Here is a 24,496-nt window from a genome sequence, read left to right as displayed (position 1 = left end):
GACTGGCAGCAGACCCTCTGAAAGGGGGTGTGAGTTAGGGGGATAAGGATAGGGGCCTGGATGACACTTTGCACCCCAAAAAAAAAACTTTGAGGCGCAAAGACTCCTTAAACAGTGAACCGAAAGCGCTTTCCTGACGTGTTCATTCTAAGGTGAAGTGTTAGGGTGACTAAGTTGCTCCAACACGAAGGAAATATTTCAACAGTTTTGTCATGCAGGGGTAGGGTGGGGTGCAGACATATCAAGGCATTTCATGGCAGAATCTCAAGAAAAAATGAAAAATGGAGAAGTAAAATTTACAACTTTTACTGAACAGGCAATCGTAAAATACATGGTACAAAAATAAGTGGTGAGATTATTGTAACATGAAATGAAAAAGAATAAATATTCAACTGAATTTTCCATCTGAGAATTTCACAATAAAATCGTAGTTTTCTTTGTATTATAGATGTGCTTGTTGGCTCTCTTCACATTACATAAGGCAACTGAGCTTTGCTGTAAAATCGAACACAGTACGTGTTGATAAAATTTGCACCAAACAGCCATCCTATTTGCCTTAATATACCACAGAAAATATGTTTAGAAACTACCTCTTACAGTAAAGTTGAATGAAACTAAAATGTCAAGGACCTTAAAAATGTGACAAAATCCAGTTTTATGTACAGCAGGAGTTGCCTATGCTATTAAGTTTATACTGGTGCATTTGTAAAAACATTACTTCATAAGCACTTAATCATATTTTACTTGTCTCATGAGATCTTAACTGAATAGAGCATTCCTGAAAAATCCTGGTTTCACCTGGCCCATGCCATCTTGGACATGTTTTTGGTTATACCTTCCTGTCCTAGTTCTCGGGAATGATATCAGCCAGTGCTCAACTCCCTTCACACTAGTGTTAGGGCAAACTCATTTTTACCATTACTAATTCTTCCCCTTTTTTTTTCTTTTCCTCCACTGACCTGAAGATGGATTTTTCTCTTTGTTCCTTCTGGCTTACAAAGGCAATCTGAAGAAAAGATATTCTACTTTTTACTCCATTTCAGGGTGCTAAGGATTCTACTCTAGATTCCTTACTAGAAGTGGCAATTAAAGCTGTAGTTAAAAAAAAAAAAAAAACTACCTCAAGTTGAAGGGCTCCAACCTCAAATCATTAACTTCCTGCCTCTTTTTCCTTCTAGTAATCATCAGAATAGGGGGAAACCATCTCTACCAATGGCCAGCGAAGCAGGAAACATTGACAAATGCCTTGGGAAATCTGTTTCATTAAGGCAGCAAGGATAGTAGTGGGTTGTCACACTCTTATGTGCTCACTGTGTTTCTACCCCTTAACTGTCCAGTCCCTGAGGAGTAGTGGTGGCTGACAGGTGTGACCAGGTCCTGGAGAAAGACCACCCTGAGAATCCCCAGCTCTGCCTGTCTCTCCCCTGCCACCCTGGGGACCTGGGTTCCCCAGCCAAGAACCAAACCAAGTCCTCTACAGCTTCCATTCGAGGACTAGGTCATGTTTCAGTCACTCCCCCGTTAGCTCACCTCACAGCATTCAGCTGTGGGTGGGCAATCTCCCACCTGTTTAATTTGTTTGACATTTTACCCACTGGCCCCTGTAAACAGTCTTCAATGGCTCTTCCACTTTCAAGTCCTCCTGATTAGTAAATCCCAACTGCCAGCATTGCAACATCTATTGGTTTTCTGGTTTGGGCTGTAGGAGACTTTGGCCTAGATCTTCTGGGCCCCTGATTTCTAACAGCACAGTAAGATTTCTTTGGAGGTAGTACGGGATGAAGATGTGGTACAGGGCCAATACACAAACCTGCAATGGAGAGTGCTTTAAGGCTGTCCATCCATAAGTGGTATTTAGTGAGCACTTAGCAGAATACCGGACTGCACTACCAACAGAACTGGAACACACATTCCCTGCCCACAAGGAGCTTAGAGTTAAGGGATTTCATGTCTTTGCAGGTTAAGCCCCACTTCTGAAACAACTCCTGAACTTTGGGGGAAGGGCCCTGTTCTGATCTCATTTGTTGTTCCGGTGCTGTGGCTGCCCCATAAAGAAAGGACAACAGAATTGGGTCCAATACTGACTTTCTAACCGTCTCACCAATGCAGAGTGAGACGATTTCTTGCCTTACGCTTTTCCCCGACCTCTCCTGTTAGCCAGGACTGAGCTTTGTTGCCAGTTGCAAGTCGGAGCTGCCCAGAAAAGTGGAGTGGACCCAAAGGCTGGTGCAGACAGATCCCTGCCTCGACTACGAGGCCATTTGGGACAAGAGTGCCTCCTCAACAAACATTACCTTAGCTCAGTGGGCTGTAACTGTAGCCTTGCTCCAACTGAGAAGCCCCCTGTCTGCATGCATGCTGTCCTTGCTTAAGGTGCTTAAGTATTAGCCTCTGCCCTAGGCCTGCTTGGCGACAATGTTGCCCTGGTCCTAAAAGCATTATAAGCTTCAAACAATCATTTGCTCTTCCAAACAGCAATACTCACTAGATTAGAGTTGTATGGCTGAGCCAATTTGCATACATACACTTTTTTTCCATGTAGTACATTATGAAGAAATAGGACCACCATAGCACCAATTACCACCAACCTACACAGCATGTCAGTAAACAAACTTTCCCTTGAAGGAAAAGTAGCTAGTCTGCTTTGTGGCTGGGAAGAGTGAAAGGCACTGTTCAAGATGGAGCTTTGGTTCAGGGTACACTATTGTAAATCAAATGATTGTAAATTTCCTGGAGAAAATGTATTGCTGATTCTAAGTCTGACTGAAAATACTTGCAGCTAAAGGTTAAAAATGATGAAAATGTATCTCTGCCAGAGAAATCTCTAATTATATTTTTCTTCAGTGACAAGGGCCTTTTTCCTTTTAACTGGCATTCAGGCTAGGGTCCTGACACCAAATTGTGATTCAAGTGCTCCCTCCCGGCTTTGTTGTGTAGGTGTGTGTGTGCTCTTGGCTAAAACTGACTTTCAGTTCTTAGGAAATTAGGTCTCCACTACCTACATGATCCCAGCCTGCCTTTTGGGGGTCCTTCAGTTACTTGTGCAAGTGCTCTCAATTCACAAGGAATAATCCCCATTTTATCACCCTTTTCATATTACAAACTTAGTAAACTGCAAAACAAACCATCCTCTTTTTCTAGTGCCGTGGCTAATATGAGAGCCTACTATTTACCGCCTCAGCTTTCAGGAATGTAGCTATCTGACCCTCAGGGGTGTGCCATCTATCTCCTCCTCTTTTTCCTCTCTCTCTCCTCCTCCACACCACATAATGGCTGGGATCTTTTTACTGCACAAGAGAAAAGCAGTGGGGACTGTCGAGGTGAAGGTCTCCCTTCAGTGGCAGCTTGGGTTTGGTGCTCAAGGGTCTTCAGTTCTCAGACCCTTCCCTCCCCCTTCAGAAACCTGCTCCTTCTCTCTGCTTTTCCCTCTGCTTAAAAAGACTACTCTTCCAAGAGGGGGAAAGAAGGATGGGGCCAAAGGAGACCCAGGGCTGCCAAGGCTTCCCAGGCCCATTACAGGGGACCTGGGAATCTCACACTTCCGGATGGCTGACAAACTTCGAACACAACATTAGTACTTTTCCGAAAGGAACCAGCAAGGAAGTGAAAAAAAAAAATCCAAAGTCTGGCTAACAACCTCTTTGAAGTTGCTTGGCCTACCCATCCCAACTCTTCTGTTTGGTTCAGCACTTAACTCACTAGAAAAAGGGGAAGCCTCACCACTGCTTGCAGAGCCCACAGGCTGATCCTGAGAAATGGACTGAGCACAGGGAAGCTGCCTTTCCTAGTCGTGGAAAAGGAAGAAATTATGCTTTTCCCCTTCCCATCCCCTCCTCATTGGTGAACTAGCTCTCTCTACTGAGTAAAGTGCACGTCATACAGTATCTCAAAAGTGAAGAAAGGGCCAGCATAGCATCACCATTTCTACTCACGCCTCTTTCTCCACCTCCCCACTCCATGTTGTCGCCGGCTGTGTTTGAAATAAAAACAGACATAAGGTGAATCAAGCAGCCAGCCCTCAAATGCGCACAAGAGAATTTCAGATAAAGCCTGGAGGACCCCGGTGAGTTTCTTCCTACTCATCGCCAGCTTGGTCTGTCGACATAAAAGGGTTCCCGCTCGGACTTCCAACTAGAACCGGCTCTTCTCCGGTCCAGATTTCAGCGGCTGTTCCATTTAAGCTGGCAGGGTTCCCTGAAAGAGAGAGCCATTAGTTCTGCTGCCCAGGTGAAAGTGATGCATCTGAAGAATGGTTTGCATAGAGCTAGTCTGGGACGGAGTTGGAAGAGTCTCTGCTCTCCATGTCTGCACTGCATAAATGCAGAGTGGGAGGAAAAAGGGTCTTAATTGTGATATTTGTCAAGTACTTACTATGGGGTAGAAACAAGATAATCAGGCCCCACATGGTGCTAACCATCTAAGTAAGAGGGAGTAGAATTTAATCCCCATTTTGCAGATCAGTTAGCCTTTTAGTGGGTGGGAATTCAAAATCAGAGTGGCTGTAGCCGACGCATGTTATTATTAATTATGGTACTTATTTAGCACTTTGTGCCAAGCACTGTATTAAGTGCTTGGGGGTAGATACAAAATAATCAGGTTAGAGAGTTCCTATCCCACACAGAGCTAACCATCTTAAGCAGGAGAGAGTAGAATTTAATCCCGGTTTGGCAGATGATGAAACTGAGGCACAGAGAAGACAAGTGACTTGCCCAAGGTCACACACCAGACCAGCGGCAGGGCCTGGGTTAGAACACAGGTCTTTTGACTCCTAGACCTGGAGCTCTTTCCACTGGGTCATGCTGCTTCTCTTCAGGGAAAAATCCCTCAGTGAGGCATGTTGTGATCATCAAAACATGAGAGAAGAGCCCACTGGGATCCAATGGGAGGGAGGAGCTCGTATCAGAAGGAACTGAGTTCTAAGCCCAGCTCCACCACTTGTCTTGTGTGACCTTGGGCAAGTCACTTAACTTCCCAGGACTTCTGTTCCCTCATCCATAAAATGGGTAGATTATGAGCCCCATTTGGAACATTTACTGTGTCCAATCTAATTAGCTTGTACCTACCCTGGCACTTCGTACAGTGTCTGCACATAGTAAGCACTTATCAAACAGCATTTAAAAGAAAACAAAAACCAATGGGCTCTCTCTGTCCTAGATGGCTTACCCACAGACAGTGAGTTTTATCCAGAGGGTACAACCACTCATACTGGCATCTTCACACCCCATACACCCACTGTTGGGTAGGGACCGTCTCTATATGTTCCCAACTTGTACCTCCCAAGCGCTTAGTACAGTGCTCTGCACACAGTAAGCGCTCAATAAATATGATTGAATGAATGAATGAATACCTCATGTACTTCATATAAGTAGGGAGTTCTCCCCTGGAAATAACCATTTACTTAAGTGCAGCCTTGAGGAAAGAGCACAGGCCTGCGAGACGGAGGACCTGGATACCAGTCCCTGCTCTGCCACTTGCCTCCTGTACTTCTCCCTTCTCACAAGAATGAGTCTGGTCTTCACAAAACAGTACCCCCTCCAAAATAAACCTTCCTTTTTTTCTCCTGTTTATCCATTCTATTTGTGGAATGGAGGGGAGTTGGTCAGAGGGGAGGGAGGCGGAGCAGTTTTTAGTCTCTGGCTCACAAAACCCACGTGACCCTGCCCATGTCCTCTCCCTCCAGCTGCAGTGTTAGAGGAGAGGAAAAGTAATTGTGTCTCTGTGTTTACGGTGAAAAGGGCGTTTAATAGGCTAATGGATGGAGACCAGCTCTAAGAAGGATACATTCTGCAAATCCCCTTGTGGGCAGGGAACTTGTCTACCAACTCTGCTGCATCGTACTCTTTCAAGCGCTTAATACAGTGTTCTGCACAGTGAGCGCTCAATAAATACAACTGTTCGACTGATTCTGTAAAGTAGCATGGTGTGGTGGAAAGAGCGTGTACCTGGGAGCCAGAGGACCTGAGTTCTAATCCCAGCTTCACAGCTTGCCTGCTGTGGGCAGTTGGGCAAATCACAACTTCTCTGAACCTTTGTTTCCTCTACTGTAAAAGGAGGATTCAATACCTGTTCTCTCTCCTATTTAGACTGTAAGCCCCATGTGGGACCAAGACTATGTCCAGCCTGATTAACTTGTATCTACCCTAGTGCTGAGAACAGTGCTTGATGCATAGTAAACACTTCATAATTATTTACCCAGTTAACTGCTGTTTCATTCACTAATGTCCTTTCACATTTGACCAAATTACCTTTCTACAAGGAAAACATCCATTGCTGTTGTTGGCTCACAGAATCCAAGTTTAAGGTTCCCTTCTGCCCTAAGCTATCTGCTTTCCACCTTTCCCTCACCATTACCTTGACCCTGGAAATGGTGGGTTTCGGGCAGCTCAGAAGAGAGGGTGTTTGGGGTGGGAGCCGCCAGCCTGCAGTGGAGTAATTGAGAAGCAGGATGGCCTACTGGATAAAGGATGGGCCTCGAAGTCAGAAGGACCTGGGTTCTTGTCCTGGCTCCGCCACTTGTCTGTTCTGTGCCCTTGGTTAAGTCCCTTAACTTCTCTGTGCCTCAGTTATCTCATCTGTAAAAACGGGGACTGAGACTGAGCCTTATGTGGCAAATGAACTGTCTCCAATCTGATTATCTTGTTTCTACCCCATTGCTTAGTACAGTGCATGGCACATTGTAAGTACTTATCAAATACCATTTTTTTTTCCTTTTTTTGAAAAAAGAACAGAGACCCAGAAGAGTCTGTCCCTCTCCTGGTTTCCCGTCAGAGTTCCCTGGGGCAAGCTCACCTTTGGCTACGGGGTCGGGGTCGTCCATGGTGTCCATAGTTGCCAGCACAGAGTCGTACAACCGCTCAGCGTGCTCCTCCAGCCTGCCCGTCTGCCTGGAGATCAGTCCAAGGGCGCTCTTCAGCACTAAAGGGGAGAGAGGACAGGCATTGCCACCGGCCAATGACCAGAGATGTCCAAAAGATTGTGTGCTCTTATATAGAAAGACACTTTTCTCCTTGGAAGAGTTTGTGCCCGAGTGGGGTGTGGTACCATTTTCCTCTGGGTTTTTTTGAGGATGTCAGCGGCCTGGAGGCTTTCCAAACCTTGGATTCACTTAGCCTGGCAGCCTGCAGCTTCAGATGAAAGCTATCAGGTGAGTACACTGAACAGACTGCATTTTCTGTACCATCTACTGACATGGGGAAGCCTATCTCTGCTCAGAGGCTAGGGCAGGCTGCTGCAGGGGAGGTGCAGGCAGGTGGGACCTACTGGGTCCTGGGCTATCACTGCCATCCGCTGTTCAGTTCTCCTTTGTCCAACTATGCTGGACTGTGTCCAACCTGATTAACTTGTATCTACCCCAGAGCTTGGACCAGTGCCTGGCATATAATAATGCTTAAAAAGTACCAGCAGCTAGCTCTATTGTCCTCTCCATGACCAACTCCCTCTTCCCTCTGCCCCCGTCCCTTCGCACTGCTGCTGCTATCTCTCACTCCCACCCCTCCCCATCTCTCCCTACCCCTGCCCTGTTTCATCACCCCCGCTTTGAGAGAGAGAGAGAGAGAGAGAGAGAGAGAGTGTGTGTGTGTGTGTGTGTGTGTGTTTTTCCCCTCCCCTGCAGCAGTCTGCCCTAGCCTCCTCACCTCTCCCACCCTCTGTGTTTATACTCTTTTGGGGAAGGCAGGCTGAGCTAATTCGTGAAAATAAACAGTAAAGTACACCAAAACTCTATTCAGGACCAAGGCAAAAGAGCCCAAGAGCAAAGACCCCTGCCTCAGGACAGTCTCCCCCTTTTAGACTGTGAGCCCACTGTTGGGTAGGGACTGTCTCTATATGTTGCCAATTTGTACTTCCCAAGCGCTTAGTACAGTGCTCTGCACATAGTAAGCGCTCAATAAATACGATTGATGATGATGATGGAGAGGAATGGTTACTGTCTAATCAAGCTGCTTTGGCCAAACCTCCCCATCCCCACTGCCCCTCAGGCCAGGGAATGCACCAACAGCGCCCAAATAATCCCACTTCCTCCAGCAGGAACCAACTTTTCACCAGCACCATGAGGAGGAGGAAGCAAAACTGCCCGGCTCATCTCTTTTCCCTTACTCTCCCTGCCTAACCTCTCCTGGAAGTGCTTGTGAGGCGCTAAATCCAAAAGAAAGGTACCTGGGGGGCGGTGGGAAGAGGAGGAAGAGAATGAACAGAAGCTAGAGGTCTTGGCAAACTAGAAAATCCACTCTTGAATGGAAGCAGGACCCTCTTCTACCCTCACACTGGTAGATAAACATCACTGTAAGTGGTGTCCTCAAAGAGGACCAAGAACAACACACTGCCTTTAGGAGCATACAGGAAACCTTGCTACCTCTGAGTGGAGAAGGAAAAGAGAGGGATGGGCTCAATAAATGTCAACAGTTTACAGTAGAAGAGCAAACACCTAAGCTAGGCAAAGACAGTAAAGGGAGGAGGTTTCTCCCAGTGGGTCAGAGGCTCCAGTGCCAGTCTCTCCAACCCAGCTATTGGGGTGTCTCTCTCATCCACCTGCTGCCCACCTCACCCACTATCAACACTGCAGCCTTCGCTCAGAGGCATAGAGCTATATTTCCTACTTGAGTTTCCTTTACTCCCTCCTAAATCGGACCAGAGGCCAAGCTCATCCGTTGTTTAATGAAGGCAGATCCCCCATTCGTGGTGGACCAGCCCGCCCGACAGCTTCTGCCCATCCCCTTGCCCACAGGCTTCCTATCATTGGAAAACGGATTAAGCTGGATCCTGCCACTCCTGTTCCCTGCAGCCACTAGCCACAGCCACGTTCCAAGTGCTTAGTACAGTGCTTTGCACACAGTAAGTGCTCAATAAATACAACTGAATGAATGTTCCGGCCCAACCCGAAGTGTGTCCTTTTCTTTACCGGGAGTATTTTCCACCATGCACGCGAGAAGGCTCTCTCCCTTCTGCAGGACGTCCTCCGTCAGAGACTGGTGCTCGGCTATATCTCTCCTGAATTGCTGAAAGGATATCAAGGGGAGGAAAAGAGTAAATATTTGGCTGTGAATAAAGACTCTGCACTGGAGTTTTTCAGGAACCTTTCTGGAGGCAGCTAGGCCTAGTGGAATGAACTATATCCAGGTTCGATCTCCAGCTTACTGTGTGACGTTGGGCAAATCACTTAATTTCTTTGGGGCTCAGTGGCCTCAACTGTACAATGAGGGTAAGAGAAACTGTGAGCCCTACTTTGATAACCCTGTAGCTCAGGGCAGTTAATAAATGCCAGAATGATTTTGGGGAAAGAAAAACTCGGATGGTGAGGAAGGGACCTGGCAATTGGACGATGACCTGAGCAGAAAATAATATCTGTAGGGGAAATGGAACTTGTCTCCTCTCAGAAGCAACTGCCTCCCAGGACAAATTGGCCCTTGGTCTGGCCATATTGGGGCTGGGCAACTGGGGCTCTGTCCAGCCTCTTAACTTGTATTCACTCCAGTGCTTAGTGCAGCTCTTGGCACACAGTAAGTACTTAAAATATGCCCTTGTTATTGTCATTACTGGAATAATTCCCTCATTCATTCATTCCCTCATTTTGTCCTCACCCTCAGAACCAGATGGGAGCTTCTGGCCCACCTGGTTGATTTAATACTATTACTATTAACAGTAATAATGTCTATTTGTTAAGTATTTACTATGGGCCAGGCACTGTGCTAAGCAATGGGGTAGATACAAGCTGAGGTTGGACACAGTCCCTGTCCCACACAGGGCTCACGGTCTTAACTCACATTTTACAGATGAGGTAACTGAGGCATAGAGAAGTTAAGAGATTGGACCAAGGTCTCCCAGAACACAAGTGGCAGAACTAGGATTAGAACCCAGGTCCTCTGACTCCTAAGCCCGTGCTTTTTCTACTAAGCCATGCTGCTTCTTGATTATTTATTGATTGGGATCCAGGCCCCACCTTTCCATGTCCTCAGGACAGCTCAAAATGCATATGAGGGATGAGCAGCCAGGATGGATGCTGGGCAGGAATTGTTCAGGCCAGTTGTGCCGAGAGGGCAGAGTGTTGCTCCCAAAGTCACAACCGGCCACAGGGCCTGTAGCTGGGAGCCAGGATGGATGCTCAGGAGCACAAGGAGTCATGTAGCCTCCTCCCAGGTGCCTCTCCTTCCTCGCTGTAACTCTTGGGCAGCAGTCACTGCAGGGGCTTCCCGCAGTGTCCCCCCAGGTGAAAGCAGGACCTAATGGGCTCCCTTGGAGGCTTTGCATGGTAAGGAAGGAACCCTAGATATGTGGCCATTTTACTTATTATTAATAATAATAATGGAATTTGTTAAGTGCTTACTATGTGCCAAGCACTGTTCTAAGCGCTGCGGGGGGGGGGGGGAATACAAGGTAATCAGGTTGACCCATGTGGGGGTCCCAGTCTTAATCCCCATTTTTCAGATGAGATAACTGAAGCACAGAGCTGGCCCAAGGCAACCAGAAATTCATCTGCCACCTGGCCTCCTTTGCAGTCTGAAGTTGGGAGTGTGTGGAAGGGGAGGTGGGGATGGAGGAAGAGGAGGTGAGGAGGAGTGAGGGGGAGACGGAAGAGTGAGGGGGAGACTGAGGAGTGAGGAGGAGACTGATGAGTGAGGGGGAGACTGAGTAGACTCTCTGTTCCCTTCCCCAAGCTGACCCCGGGGACTTGGTTTTCACACTTCCTCCTAGGTAGTGTCCCAAAACCAAGTCCCGAATGGTGGCCATACACAACATTCCTGCCACAACCAGCATGTCCCTGCTGCACTGGATGTGCCAGGGTGGCTGGGAAACGGCTGGGGCTTGAACGACAGAACAGTAGAACCTTCATCCAGGGCGGAGAAGTGGCTGATGCCTGAGCCAACTGCTCACGGCTCTCATCCAGGCAAAGCCAAGCCGCCATGTCTCACCCGTGGAATCGGAAGGCAGTTTGGTGACCAGCAAAACCAAGAATCTCACAAGGAAACCTACCAAAAACTGCTTTAAGGAAATGTAAAATTGAGAACTGGATGATTATCACCAAAAGAGGTTCATAGAGCTTTACCAATGGGAAAAAAAATCAATTAAATGTCACTAAAGATGACAGTGCTGAAATAATCCTGGTCACCCCCTCCTTCCCAGAGGAAAACAAAAATGCTCAAGCCAGAACCTCACCCGGTACTGCTGCAGCGAAGATCTGAGGCTTGAAATATTAGATTTGGGTGGAATCAAGTTGTCACTCATCTCTGCTACTCTGTACAGCCAGTGAATGAGTCCTTCCAGTTGACTGCAGAATGTCTACTTAGAGAAAACACCACCATGTATCACACATCCACATTTCTGGCATATTAATTTACAGTCAAATGTTTGTTCAACAAACGTGATTACTCTAATGAAAGGCAGGCTTTGTGAGGGCTAATGACCAGCTAGGGTGAAATGAGAAACAAAGTCAGGAAAAAGCAGAAAGGAGTAAGTAAAGAAACCCTGCACAGGACCAGGAGGCTGTTTACAAACATACTGAAAGCCCAGATAAAATGTGTGCCACTCAGTGAAAAATGTGCACAGATCACACAAGCAAGCAGCGTGATCTAGTGGAAAGAACATGAGCCACGGAGACGGAGAACCTGGGTTCCAATCCCAGCTCTGCACTGGCCTGGTGTGTGACTTTGGGCAAGCTGCTAAACTTCTCTGTGCCTCTGTTTTCTCCTCTGTAAAATGGGGACTCAATAACTGTTCTCCCTCTTTCTTAGGCTGGGAGCCCAGTGTGGGACAGGGACTGGATGCGACCTGATTAACTTGTATCAAGACCAGCGTGATTAGAACAGTGTTTGACACACAGTAAGCACTTTACCATTTATTATTATTATTATTATTATTATTATTATTATTATTATTACTATTGCTACTACCCTGAATGGCCAACTAGCACTGTAAGAAATATCAGAGGGGGAGAGTCTTCCTTTATGTGGAAGCTCACTGGAGTGAGGAGCACAGGAAAGTCCTTAAAGAGGAGAGCTAATGAACCAATGTTTTTTCTGTGGTCACATGTCTCTCAAGGTCCCTCCCTCAGGGATCACTTCACCCCACCAGAACTCTCTCATCTTGTTGTATGGCAATATCATATCTTGGTTCAACCTAGATTTTGACCTAAAATGGCACCTGATGCCTGGGGAATTAGGGCAGTGGAGCAGCCAATGTAAAAGCAGAATTTGGACAGAGGCAGGTCGAGGCTGCCACCTGAGAATGCCCTCTCTGTCTGGAAGCAGATCTCCACATTAACTGGCCCATCCCGAGGTCATGGGGCAGATGGGGGTTTGTTCTCGAATCCACACTGGCCACCCTAGCCTGGACTCGCAAACCCACGATCCATGTTCAGGGTAAATTTGGAGCAAGTTCTTCCACGCAGTCCTCACATAGGAACTCCAGGATCAATCAATCAATGCATTTACAGAGCACTGAGCTAAGCGCATGGGATATTACAAAACAACAGAGTTGTTAGACACAGTCCCTGCCCACACCTAGCTTACATTCTACAGAATGAGGATGAAGACAAAATCAAGAAACCAAACACCCACTCCTAACACCTATGTGTCTACACACACACACAAACATACACTAAATCATTCTCATTACTTTTTGTCAATATTTGTATAACCGTCTCCCCATTAGAGTGTGAGCTCTTTTGTGGGCGGGCAGTGTGTCTCGTTCTTCTGTTCAATCAATCGATTAATCAATGGTATCTTGTCTTATGCTGTTGAGTCGTTTCTGACCCATAGCGACTCCATGTACACATCTCTAGGAGAATGCCCTGCCTCCATCTGCAATTGTTCTGGTAGTGATCCACAGTTTTCTTGGTAAAAATATGGAAGTGGTTTTCCAATACCTCCTTCGGCACAGTAAACTTGAGTCTCCGCTGTCGACTCTCTCCCATGCTGCTGCTGCTCAGCACAAGTGAGTTTTGACTTGTAGCAGATTGCCTTCCACTCGCTAGCCATTGCCCAAGCTAGGAATGGAATGGGTATTCCTCTGCTTGACTCTTTCCCCCTCCCCATAGCCGAGACTGGTAGAGAACTAGAAACTCTCCAGGTGTGATCCTGTGAGGGGTATAAAGGTATCTACTGAATACTAATTCTAAGCAGAGCATTGTATCTGAGAGAGTACAAAAGAGTAGACATGAACCCTACCTTCAAGTCGGGGACAGCACCCAAAGGAACTACAGGTAGGGAAAGTCACTGAGTATAAGGAGAGGCCCATAAGTACATCGTGACCAGGGAAGCTTCAGAAAACATCACCACTACTGTCTCGTATCGAGTCTCGGAAAAGTGAGATTTTGGCTTCTTACCTTTATACGCCACACCAGAGGCCCTTTGACTCGGTTCCTGTCTTGCTGTAGCTGCTGCTGCTCCTTCTCCGTGAACAAGCAGGAAACCCCTTCGAGCACATCCCTGAGGGGAGAGAAGGGCTGGGAAGAGGGGAGGGAGGAGGAAGAGGAGAAGACGAGCCTCTCCCACTGGTTTGCCGGATCCTGCTGGCCCTGGCCACGCATGACCACGTCCTCCCTGAAGAGCTGGAGGTGGTCAGGGTGGGGCCCCGACGTCCGGAGAGCTCCACATGGTTTTCCACCGCGGCCTTCACCAGAGTCCGCCCAGTCTGGCCCGGCACCGCCGACGCCGCTCTGCCTAGCTGGCTCTGGGCTGGCCCCGGGGGCAGCGGCCAGATAGCGCTCCAGACTGGACACCTGGGTCAGACGTGGAGGCAGGGAAAGATACTCTTCCTCGCTGTCGCTCCCCTCTTGCGTGGCCCACGCTGATGCCCCGGCCGGGACCTGGGGTCGCCGGCGGGGCTTCTCAGGGCCGACCCCCTCCTCCCCGCCGGCCCCGTCCCCTTGCAGCCGCCCAGGTGCCGGGGAGCTGAGCTCAAGGCGCCGGGCAGCAGGGGGTGGGTGCCGGGGGCACTTGAGGGAGGCCCGAGAAGGCCCCTGGCAGCCGGAGGCGGTCAATCCCACGGAGCCTGGCCTTCCGGGGGCCGACGGGGAGAGTCCCGGGGCGAGGCCAGGGTGGTGGTGGGCAGAGGTGCCCGGGGATCGCAGGGAGCTCTCCGGTGACAGGGAGAAGCTATCCAGGTCCACACCCGAGTCGTGAAGGACGTGGTCAGGTGGCGCAGCCCCCTCGAGAGGCTTCGGCCCCCGGGGCCCGGGCTTCAGTGGATAGGTGAAGTCCAGCAGGGCCTCGTATTCCTGGTTCGGGTTCCAGAGCGGGGAGCTGCGGTCCGGGGAGGGAGGCAGGGAGTCAGGCAGGACGCAGGCCCAGTAATCTGCCTGAATCGAGGAGCATCTCCCGGGCGCTGGTGGTGTGGTCATCGCCCCCGCCGCCCCCGCAAAGTCCCGGGAGGAAGTCCGCGGGGTAGGGTTCCTCAGAGCGGGGCCGGTCACAGAGGGCAGGCGCTCCCAGGAGCTCGGGCTCCCACCTGGGGGCAAACCTCTGAGTCCTCGTATAGCTTGGTTTCCGCGCAGCGATGGGGAGGAAGCAGACATGCAGGGACCGGGAACCAGCTTGTCAGGGACAAATGCCACTGCGTCTGGCAGAGGCCTCCGTGTGGACCAGAGACAGGAAACAGGCATGGAAGGCTTCTGGCTGGAGGTCGGGCCCCGTGGGGCCTCTGATCGGCAACTATCGGCCAGGGTCGGCATCCTTGCCGAGCGTCTGACCCCGTTCCAAAATCGTTCCGCGGCGTCTGGAATCTGGGCCGCCTCCACCTGTGGGGCCATTTTGGAGAGAGAAAAAAATATCAGCCCAGAACAAAGAAATAACTTAATTTATGGAGAAGCAGCATGTCCTAGTGGAAAGCACAGGCCTGGGAGTGAGAGGGCCTGGGTTCTAATCCCCGCTCTACTACTTTGGGTGACCTTGGGCAATTAACTTCTCTATACCTCCATTTCCTCAACTGTGAAGTGGGGATTCAGTACCTGTTCCTCCACCTACTTTGATTGTGAACCTCTTGTGAGACAGGGACTGTGTCCGACCTGATTAACATGTATCTGCCCAAACACTTAGAACAGTTCTTGAGGAGTGAGGAAATATGGACTGAATGGTTTTATAGACAAATTATCAGGGCAGTAGAGTAAAGCACGGACTGAAGAGGGGAGACAGGAGGCAGGGAGGTCAGCAACCAAGCCTGATGCAATAATCAAGGCGGGACAGGAAAAGTGCTGGGATTACCATGGTTGCAGTTTGGAAAGAGAGATAAGGGCGGATTTTAGTGATGTTGTATGCTACACGTCAGGGTCGATGCAATAAAATACCATCAGATCGGACTGTTCCTATGCCCCCGAAGGGCTAATAGTCTAAGGGGGAAGGAAGACAAATATTTGATCCTCATTTTACAGTTAAGAAAACTGAGAAGCAGAGAAGTTAAGTGACTTACTCAAGGTCATACATCAGGCAAGTGGCAAATTTGGGATTTTTACCCAGGTCCTCTGATGGCTCTCTTTGAGATCCTCCCATGGACGGGGTCACTGGGAGATGGACTGTGTCTAACCTAATTATCCTGTACCTGCCCCAGCGCTTAATACTGTGCTTGGTACACAGTAAGCGCTTAACAAACACAGGAAAAAAAAACAAACCCAAGAAAAAGAAGAACCTGAGTTGCCAATCAAGTACCCCCATTCCAGGAGTAGCTTGAAGTATGAGGCCATGGGGTTTGGGAAAAACTGACTGAGAAGGGACGATTTTCCCAGTGTCCTCACCCACTTAAGGGTGGGGCACAATAAGGGAACCTGGTCTGAGCCTTCTGGTGACTGGATCGACAGGTCGGAATCAGGGGGATTACCTGGGCTCGGGCAGCGCGGACTGGGGTGGCCCCGTCAGCCGGGGACTCCGTCTCCTCAGAAACAGCTTTGACTCTGCCGCCCTCAGCCCTCCTTGATCTTTCCACCTTGGGCCAACACTCTTCCTGGGCACCGTCTGCGGCCGCGAGAGCAGGTCCGTCCGTCCCGGCACAGGGCCCATCTGCAGCTTCCAGAAGAGACGCCTTTCCTCCCTCGTCTTCCAAGAACCGCTGCTCGCTTCGGACCGGCTCCAGAGCATCGTCCTCCCCTTCGCCGTCATTCCACCGCCTGAAGGACTTGGGTTTCACATGTCGAGGCGTCTCCGCCCAGGCCTCCTCCTCCTCCTCCTGCCCCAGGCCCATCGGGGACACCTCTGGCCTGGTCACAGGTAGGCAGCCTTCAGCTTCCTGTCGGAAACAGGAAACAGGAAACAGGAAAAGGAGGTTAGGGGAAACCGTTTTTTTATCTACTGACTCCATTGTACTCTCTCCCAAGTGCTAAGTACAGTGCTTTGCATACAGCAAGCACTCGTTAAATACCGTGGGTTGATTAGTTGATTGTTCCATTAGTCCACTGGGAATTGTAGTCCCATTTTTCTCAAAGCATTTCAGCTCTTGGAAATGGGACCAGAAGAAACCCAGCCTCTTCGGGGTTGAGTGAGACAGAAATGGCTGCTAGAACCTGTGCTGTAACAGGATGGGGAGTGTGTCTCCCATTTCCAGCCTTCTGACTTCTCTAGACTGTAAGCTCGTTATGGGCAAGGAACATGTCTGCTAATTCTGCTGTACTGTATTCTCCCAAGCGCTTAGTACAGTGCTCTGTACATAGTAAGTGCTCAGTAAATACCACTGATTGATTGATTCTCTATGGGATGACACAGGGTGAAGTAGAGGCAGCAGCTTGTGAGGCAGAAGGGGGCCAATAATGGCAAACTGCCTGTGTGCCAGATGATTTTGGCTTCCAAATTCCAGGATCTGTTACCCCCAAACCCCAGGCTCTACTAGTGAAGCAGCTAAGGGTCCTATTGGGCTGCAAGAACTTCTCTGGCCAGCATGGGGCTCGTCTGATGTAACTCCAGAACACTCTGGTAGCTGCAGCTCCTTCCCTTTCTCAGAGCGGTGTTCGGCTCTGAGAGGCCAGAGAGCTGGGGCACGTCCTGGCCTCGGCCAGCACCAGGAAAGACGATTCCCTCAGTGATCAGCTGGGGCTCGGAGGATCTGGATTCTCATCCTGGCTCCACCATGTGCTTGCTGTGTGATCCTGGCCAAGTCACTTCACTTTGCCTGTTCCTTCATCTGAAAAATGGGGGATTCAAAACCTGTTCTCCCTCCTACCTAGACTGAGTCCCATCTGCGACAGGGACTACATCCAACCTGATTACCTTGTGGCTACCCCAGCACTTAGCACAGCCCTTGGTTCATAGTATGTGCTTAGCTAATATCACAATTATTAATATGATTAACTGGGTCCTGCCACTAAGGCTGGTGAGAACCTACCCTCCCCATGCTGCTAAGGCAGGTGCCAGTCCAAGAGCCCTACTACCCAGCGCCTCCCACACAGCCAAACGGGGAGTGGCACGAGCCCAGGTTGGATGCCAGGCAGGATCCCAGACCCCTCCGGCACCCGCACACCAACTTGCAGGCCCAGCTTGAGATCCGGCCTGAGCCAACTGGTCAGCGTTGGTGAACTGACCACATGTGTGCCTATGCACACACCCCTGGTACACAACAACCCCCCCACACACACACACACTCCTCCCTCCTTCCCTCTCCCTGTTGCTATTTTGGTACATGCTAGACTAGTGAACCTGACTTCTTAAACCATTACAAATCAAACCTGAAACTGGGTCCTTAAGATAAAGTTGCAACAGAAACAGTTCCTGCCCACTCAGTCAGATGGCAAAAACCCACAAATCCATCCATATGCTTTACTTAGCCCAGTAAATTCTCTGGAATGCTTGGGGCTGATGCCAGTCTGGAGGCCCAGTTATTCTGGTTGAGTTTACGTACTGGTACTAAATTTAGTCTGACTGCCTGCCTTCCAGGCTTGGGGGAGAGGGGGAGAGGTTTTTGCCTCAAGGTCAATGTCCTGAGCACGTGACCTCCAACCACCCCCAGGCTCCGTGCTGACCCCTGGTCAAAGCAGCAGGTGCTCCAACAGCACATCCATCGCTCCATTATTCAGGCTCTACCGTATGGGTATGTGGAGAGTCTGGAAATGGAGAGAGGCAGTGGGACCTAGAGGAAAGAGCACAGGGCTGGGAGTCAGGAGACCTGGGTTCTCATCCCGGTGGTGCCACTTGCCTGTTGAGTGACCCTGGGCAAGTCATTTCTCTGTGCCTCCACTGGCTTGTCTCTCAAATGGGGATTCAATACCTGTTCTCCCTCCCCTTTAGACTGTGAGCCCCATGTGGGACAGGGACTGTGTCCAATCTGACTGCCTGTATCTACCCCAGTGGTCAGCACAGTTTTCACCTCAAGGAGCTTCCAGGCTAGGGAGGAGCTTATAAGTCTAGTCTTTTCATGTCTGTCTCCCCTGTTGGGGGGTAAGCTCCTTATGGACAGGGAATGTAGCACTTGCTTATTTTGTCCACCCCTAGCACTTAGGACAGTGATCTGCACCCAGTGGGCATCCAATAAATACTACTACTGCTACCTTATTGCCCCTATCACCAGCATGCTGCCAGGGAGTTCTAAATGTCCAGAAAACACTGGAAGAGAGTCATGGGGAGAAGGGGGAAAAGGGAGATGAACTCTGACCTCTCACTCTTTTGTGATTCCCCATGTACGGGACTCTTGGGTAGAACTTCTAGCCCGGGCTGGGTTCTAGGGGGTCCCTGGATGGTCCAAGACAGCTCTACTTTTCAGGCTCAGTTTATTGGCACTGGCGATTAATTCTCCATCCCAGTGAAAAGAGCACAGGCCTAGAAGTCAGAGCACCTGAGTTCTAATCCTCACTCTGCAAATTGCCTGCTATATGCCCTTGGGCAAGTCACCTAACTTCTCTGTGCCTCAATCAACGGTATTTATTGAGCACTCATTATATGCTGAGCATTGTACTAGGAGCTTGGGAGAGAATATAGTAAAGTTGATAAACACATTTCCTGCCCACAAGGAGCTCACCATCTACAAGGAGCCTCAATTTCCTCATCTATAAAACGGGAATGCAATACCTGGTCTCCCTCCTACTTAAGTACTGTGAGTCCTCTGCAGGACAGGGACTGTGTCCAATCTACATACACTGTATCTACCCCAGCGCTTAGCACAGTGTTTGACAAATAGCAAATACTTAATACTGCAATTTCTGTTATTAAGCCTTTGCCCAAGCAGTCTCCCAGCCCCCTCTCAAATCACAGTCCAAGGAGCTTTTTCCATTCACTTTCACTGGCTCTCCGATCCATAATAACAACAACTTTGGTATTTGTTAGGCGCTTATTATGTGCCAGGCACTGTACTAAGTGCTGGGGGGGGGGCAATACAGGCAAATTTGGTTGGACACAGTCCCTGTCCCTCATCAGGCGCTCAGTCTCAATCCCCATTTTACAGATAGCAGAGGCATAGAGAAGTTAAGTAACTTGCCCAAGGTCACACAGCAGACAAGTGGTGGAGCTAGGATTAGAACCCATGCCCTCGCGTCTCCCAGGCCCGTGCTCTATCCATTAGGCCACTCTGCTTCCCCATGACCCACTCATCCCTCTAAGCTCATAAATACTCATGCTGAGTTGTACTGTTTCTTCTATTAGATCGAAAGCAACATGAGGGAGACATGACCCACCTCCATTTCTATTTCTCACACATACTCAACGGCTCTCCTTAAGCCCCTAAACTGTCTTTTCTTCCAACTGCATGGGAGCCACCCTCTCACCAGAAAAACCCAAAGGTTCCTAGCTCTACAAAACAACACACCCAACCTCCCCCTGTGTAACTGCTTCCTTTGTTCCCGGTTAGTTTGTTAATGCTTTTGTTTCACATCAAACTTCCTTCCCTCTCCCACCACAGTTCTGGGTTTGTTGCCCAGTATTAACTACAAAGAATATCCTTCCTCTGTACATTCTCCTCTTCCTCCACAGCCTTCTGGTTCTTGTTGACACTAAAATACTCATAAGTATGCTGTCACCTTGGAGCTGATGAACATCTATTCATCTTGGACACTTTAACCGCAATCATATTTATTGAGTGTTTACTGTGTCTAGAGCACAGTACTACGTACTTGGAAGAATTCAACATAACCATCGATAGACCTGTTCCCTGCCCACAAGAAACTTACAGTCTAGAGGTTCTTTCATCAGGCTAGTTATTTTTGAAAAAGCTTAGAAAAGTTGGAAAGGGTAAACATCACTTACAAGAATTTTACACAAAACTTGAGACTTTTTTTCTTCCAGTCCTCACTAGCTAATTCCTTCTGTACACTTCAAGCACTTGATATTCACCCCACCCTCGGCCCCACAGCATATGCAATCTGTACTATCTTCTCTCTATATAACTATAAGCTCCTTGTGGGTAAGGAACATGTGTACCAACTCTATTGTACTGTACGTTGCCTTTGTCTGCTGTGTGACTTTGGGCAAGTAACTTTACTTCTCTGTGCCTCAGTTGCCTCATCTGTAAAATGAGGATGAAGACTGTGAGTCCCATGTGGGACAACCTGATACCCTTGTATCTATTCTTGCGCTTGGAACAGTGCTTGGCACATAGATGATTGAGCGCTGACTGGGTGCAGGGCACTGGAGTAAGCGCTTGGAAAGTACCATTATTACTCTGTTCATTTCTTTATTTTACTTGTACATATTTATTTTATTTTGTTAATATGTTTTGTTGTCTGTATTCCCCTTCTAGACTGTGAGCCCACTGTTGGGTAGGGACCGTCTCTATATGTTGCCAACTTGGACTTCCCAAGCGCTTAGTACAGTGCTCTACACACAGTAAGCGCTCAATAAATACGAATGAATGAAATAGTAAACGCTTAACAAATACTATCATTATCATTATTATTTTCTGAAACGCTCAGGAAAGTACAAAGTACACCCTCAATAAATACCACTGTCTGCCTAAGAGAAACAGGCAAAAAGTCTGATTTCACACTCTCCCCGCCCACTACTCCTTTAATTTCAGCAAAAGCCTTTTCAATTTGACAAGTGGTGCGATAGTGACTCTTCAGACTGGGATTCTGTTAGATGGCAGATCACGAGAGCGGCGATCAAGTCCCTCTCACACAATTCCTGGGAACACCCGAATCCCACAGGGCAAGAAAAGTAAACGAAGCACCAGACGAGTCAAAGGGACCCTAATTTCTGTGTTGCCAAGCCGGGGGAAATTGAGTAGCTGCCCAGAAAGCCAGCCTCTGTCTCCCTCGGGACATCCGCATTCACAAGCACACACATTAACACACACGATGTATCTTTTACCCACTTACCCGTCCCCGGGCTGGGACACGAACCCCAGCCACGGTCCCTCTCCGGGCAGACTTGGGTGGGCACACGAAGCCTTCTGCAAAATGGTGGTAAAGACCCCCCGGACCCAGAGGGAGGTGGCTGCTGCCCTCCAAGCCAAACCGGGGCCTGCCCAATGCGCTCGCTCAGCCCCTCCAACCCACGACAAGCTTCATCCTTTTCCGGGGAGGGGAAGGAAGGAAAACCCCACAACTTGCCTCGTTGCAAATGCCAGGGCTCTTCCCTTCCAAACGCACACCCCTGCGCGGTGGGTTGGGCACCCGGGAAGGGCGAGGGTGGCACGCGGCCCCTTTCAGGGACCCGGGATTCTAGCTGTCTGCTGACTTTGGGCAAGTCACTTTAATCAATCAATCGTATGTATTGTATTATCCGCCAAGCTAGCTCTCTTCCTCCCTTCAAGGCCCTACTGAGAGCTCACCTCCTCCAGGAGGCCTTCCCAGACTGAGCCCCTTCCTTCCTCTCCCCCTCGTCATCCCATCTTACCTCCTTCCCTTCCCCACAGCACCTGTATATATGTTTGTACATATTTATTACTCTATTTTACTTGTACATATCTATTTATTTTATTTTGTTAGTATGTTTGGTTTTGTTCTCTGTCTCCCCCTTTTAGCCTGTGAGCCCACTGTTGGGTAGGGACTGTCTCTATATGTTGCCAACTTGTACTTCCCAAGCGCTTAGTCCAGTGCTCTGCACACGGTAAGTGCTCAATAAATACGATTGATGATGATGATGATGATTTATTGAGCGCTTACCGTGTGCAGAGCACTGCACTAAGCGCTTGGGAAGTACAAGTTGGCAACATATAGAGACAGTCCCTACCCAACAGTGGGCTCACAGTCTAAAAGGGGGAGACAGAGAACAAATCTGTAAAATGGGGATTAAGACTGTGAGCCCCCCAGTGGGACAACATGATCACCTTGTAACCCCCCAGTGCTTAAACAGTGCTTTGCACATAGTAAGCGCTTAATAAATGCCATCATTATTGTTATGGGCACGGAGACTGCGAGCCCCGTGCAGGACAGGGGGCATATTCAATCAATCAATCAATCAATAGTATTTACTGAGCACGTACTGTGTGCAGAGCACTGTACTAAGCGCTTGGAAAGTACAAGATGGCAATATATAGAGACAGTCCCTACCCAACAGTGGGCTCACAGTCTAAAAGGGGAAACCCGATTTGCTTGTAACCACCCCAGTGCTTGGCACACGGTAAGCGCTTAATCAATCAATCAATCGTATTTATTGAGCGCTTACTGTATGCACAGCACTGTACTAAGCGCTTGGGAAGAACAAGTTGGCAACATATAGAGACAGTCCCTACCCAACAGTGGGCCTCACAGTCTAGAAGGGGGAGACAGAGAACAAAACCAAACATACTAAAAAAATAAAATAAATAGAATAGATACGTACAAGTAAAATAGAGTAATAAATATGTACAAACATATATACAGGTGCTGTGGGGAAGGGAAGGAGGTAAGATGGGGGATGGAGAGGGGGACGAGGGGGAGAGGAAGGAAGGGGCTCAGTCTGGAAAGGCCTCCTGGAGGAGGTGAGCTCTCAGTAGGGCCTTGAAGGGAGGAAGAGAGCTAGCTTGGTGGATGGGCAGAGGGAGGCCATTCCAGGCCCGGGGGATGACGTGGGCCGGGGGTCGATGGCGGGACAGGCGAAAACGAGGCACGGTGAGGAGAGTACTTCTCTGCGCCTCAGTTCCCTCATCTGTAAAATGGGGATTAAGACTGTGAGCCCCCTCAGTGGGACAACATGATCACCTTGAAACCCCCCAGAGCTTAGAACAGTGCTCTGCACATAGTACGCGCTTAATAAATGCCATCATTATTATTATGGGCACGGAGACTGCGAGCCCCGTGCGGGGCAGGCGACATATCCAACCCGATTGGCTTGTAATCACCCCAGCGCTTGGCACACAGTAAGTGCTTAACAAACACCATCGTTATTATCATTGCTGAGAAGCAGCGTGGCTCAGTGGAAAGATCACGGGCTTTGGAATCAGGGGTCATGGGTTCGAATTCCGGCTCCGCCACATGTCTGCTGTGTGACCTTGGGCAAGTCACTTAACTTCTCTGAGCCTCAGTTACCCCATCTGGAAAATGGGGATTAAGACTGTAAGCCCCACGTGGGACAACCTGATCACTTTGTACCCGCCCCCAGCGCTTAGAACAGTGCTTTGCACATAGTAGGCGCTTAACAAATGCCAACATTATTATTCTTATTGTCATTATTAGCTGTCCATCCTAGCCCGGGGGGCTGGGGCGGCGACGGTGCGGGAATGTTGCATGCAATCCCCGCGCTCTTGCCCAACAACACGGCCAGCGGCTACTACCTGCCAAGCCCTGGAAGCGTCCAGTACGGTCCCTGCGGCGTCCAGCGTGCAGCCAGCGGTGCCCGCTGCCCCATGCGCCAGGCAGGAGGGCCCGTGCCCGGGACCAGGCCGAGCCCGAGGCCGCCGCGGCCACCGCCCCGGCCCCGCCCACGGGCCTCCCTCCCCCAGCCAATCCCGTCGCACGGTTCCCGGGCCGATGTTGCCTCGGCCAATCCGCGTCCCGATGGGCTCCGAATAGCTACAGTGCTCCGCCAATCGGCTTCCTCCCCCCTTCTCCCGGCTCGATTTTCTGCTCCCCCGGGAGGAGCGGGGCAGGCTTTTGTTAGCTCATCTTGGGGCTCGTTTCCTTGGAGAGGCGAGGGCCCGCGGGCTGCGGAGCTGCTCCCCTGCGGCTCGCTTCCACCCTCCCTTTTTCAACCCCTCTCCATCACCCTGACAACTTTACCGCTTCTCCTTCCTATTATCGTGAAGTCTCCACCCTCCCACTCTCCAATCAATCGTATTTATTGAGCAATTACGGTGTGCAGAGCACTGCAATCAATCAATCATATTTATTGAGCGCTTACTGTGTGCAGAGCACTGTACTAAGCGCTTGGGAAGTACAAGTCGGCAACATATAGAGACAGTCCCTACCCAACAGCGGGCTCACGGTCTAGAAGGGGGAGACAGACAACAAAACCAAACATATTAACAAAATAAAATAAATAGAATCATTTCACTTTGGGACAGGACTTCTAAGACCAGTGGCTGCTCAGGAAGTTCATGAGAATGATTGCTGGATCATCCGAGTGAAGTAGGGCCTAAATAATTAATAATAACGGCATTTATTAAGCGCTTACTATGTGCAAAGCACTGTTCTAAGCGCTGTGGGGAGCTGAAGGAAGATGAGCTCGGTGCATGTGTGCAT

The 24,496-nt window shown here is 49.4% G+C and overlaps 1 protein-coding gene and 1 non-coding gene across 2 annotated transcripts; both read right to left on the bottom strand.

Annotated features, from left to right (window-relative positions):
* Positions 1 to 290: 290 nt before the first annotated feature.
* Positions 291 to 23,642, bottom strand: CEP68 (centrosomal protein 68). Its single transcript, XM_038751865.1, has 7 exons — positions 23,590 to 23,642; positions 15,802 to 16,206; positions 13,316 to 14,728; positions 11,149 to 11,271; positions 8,897 to 8,993; positions 6,790 to 6,915; positions 291 to 4,194 (listed from the first exon to the last, which is right to left on the bottom strand). Exons 2-7 carry the CDS (start codon positions 16,159 to 16,161, stop codon positions 4,076 to 4,078), a joined length of 2,238 nt encoding a protein of 745 aa, XP_038607793.1. The 5' UTR covers positions 16,162 to 16,206; positions 23,590 to 23,642; the 3' UTR covers positions 291 to 4,075.
* LOC119932618 lies at positions 12,935 to 13,077 on the bottom strand. The gene has a single exon (XR_005452364.1). It is a non-coding gene; the product is annotated as a small nucleolar RNA SNORA7 (small nucleolar RNA).
* Positions 23,643 to 24,496: the final 854 nt, after the last annotated feature.

This window comes from Tachyglossus aculeatus, chromosome 9 (genome assembly GCF_015852505.1).
Source record: "Tachyglossus aculeatus isolate mTacAcu1 chromosome 9, mTacAcu1.pri, whole genome shotgun sequence".
Classification (NCBI taxonomy): Eukaryota; Metazoa; Chordata; class Mammalia; order Monotremata; family Tachyglossidae; genus Tachyglossus; species Tachyglossus aculeatus.
The sequence above is the reverse complement of the archived record's forward strand: the minus strand, read 5'-3'. Positions and strand labels throughout refer to the sequence as shown.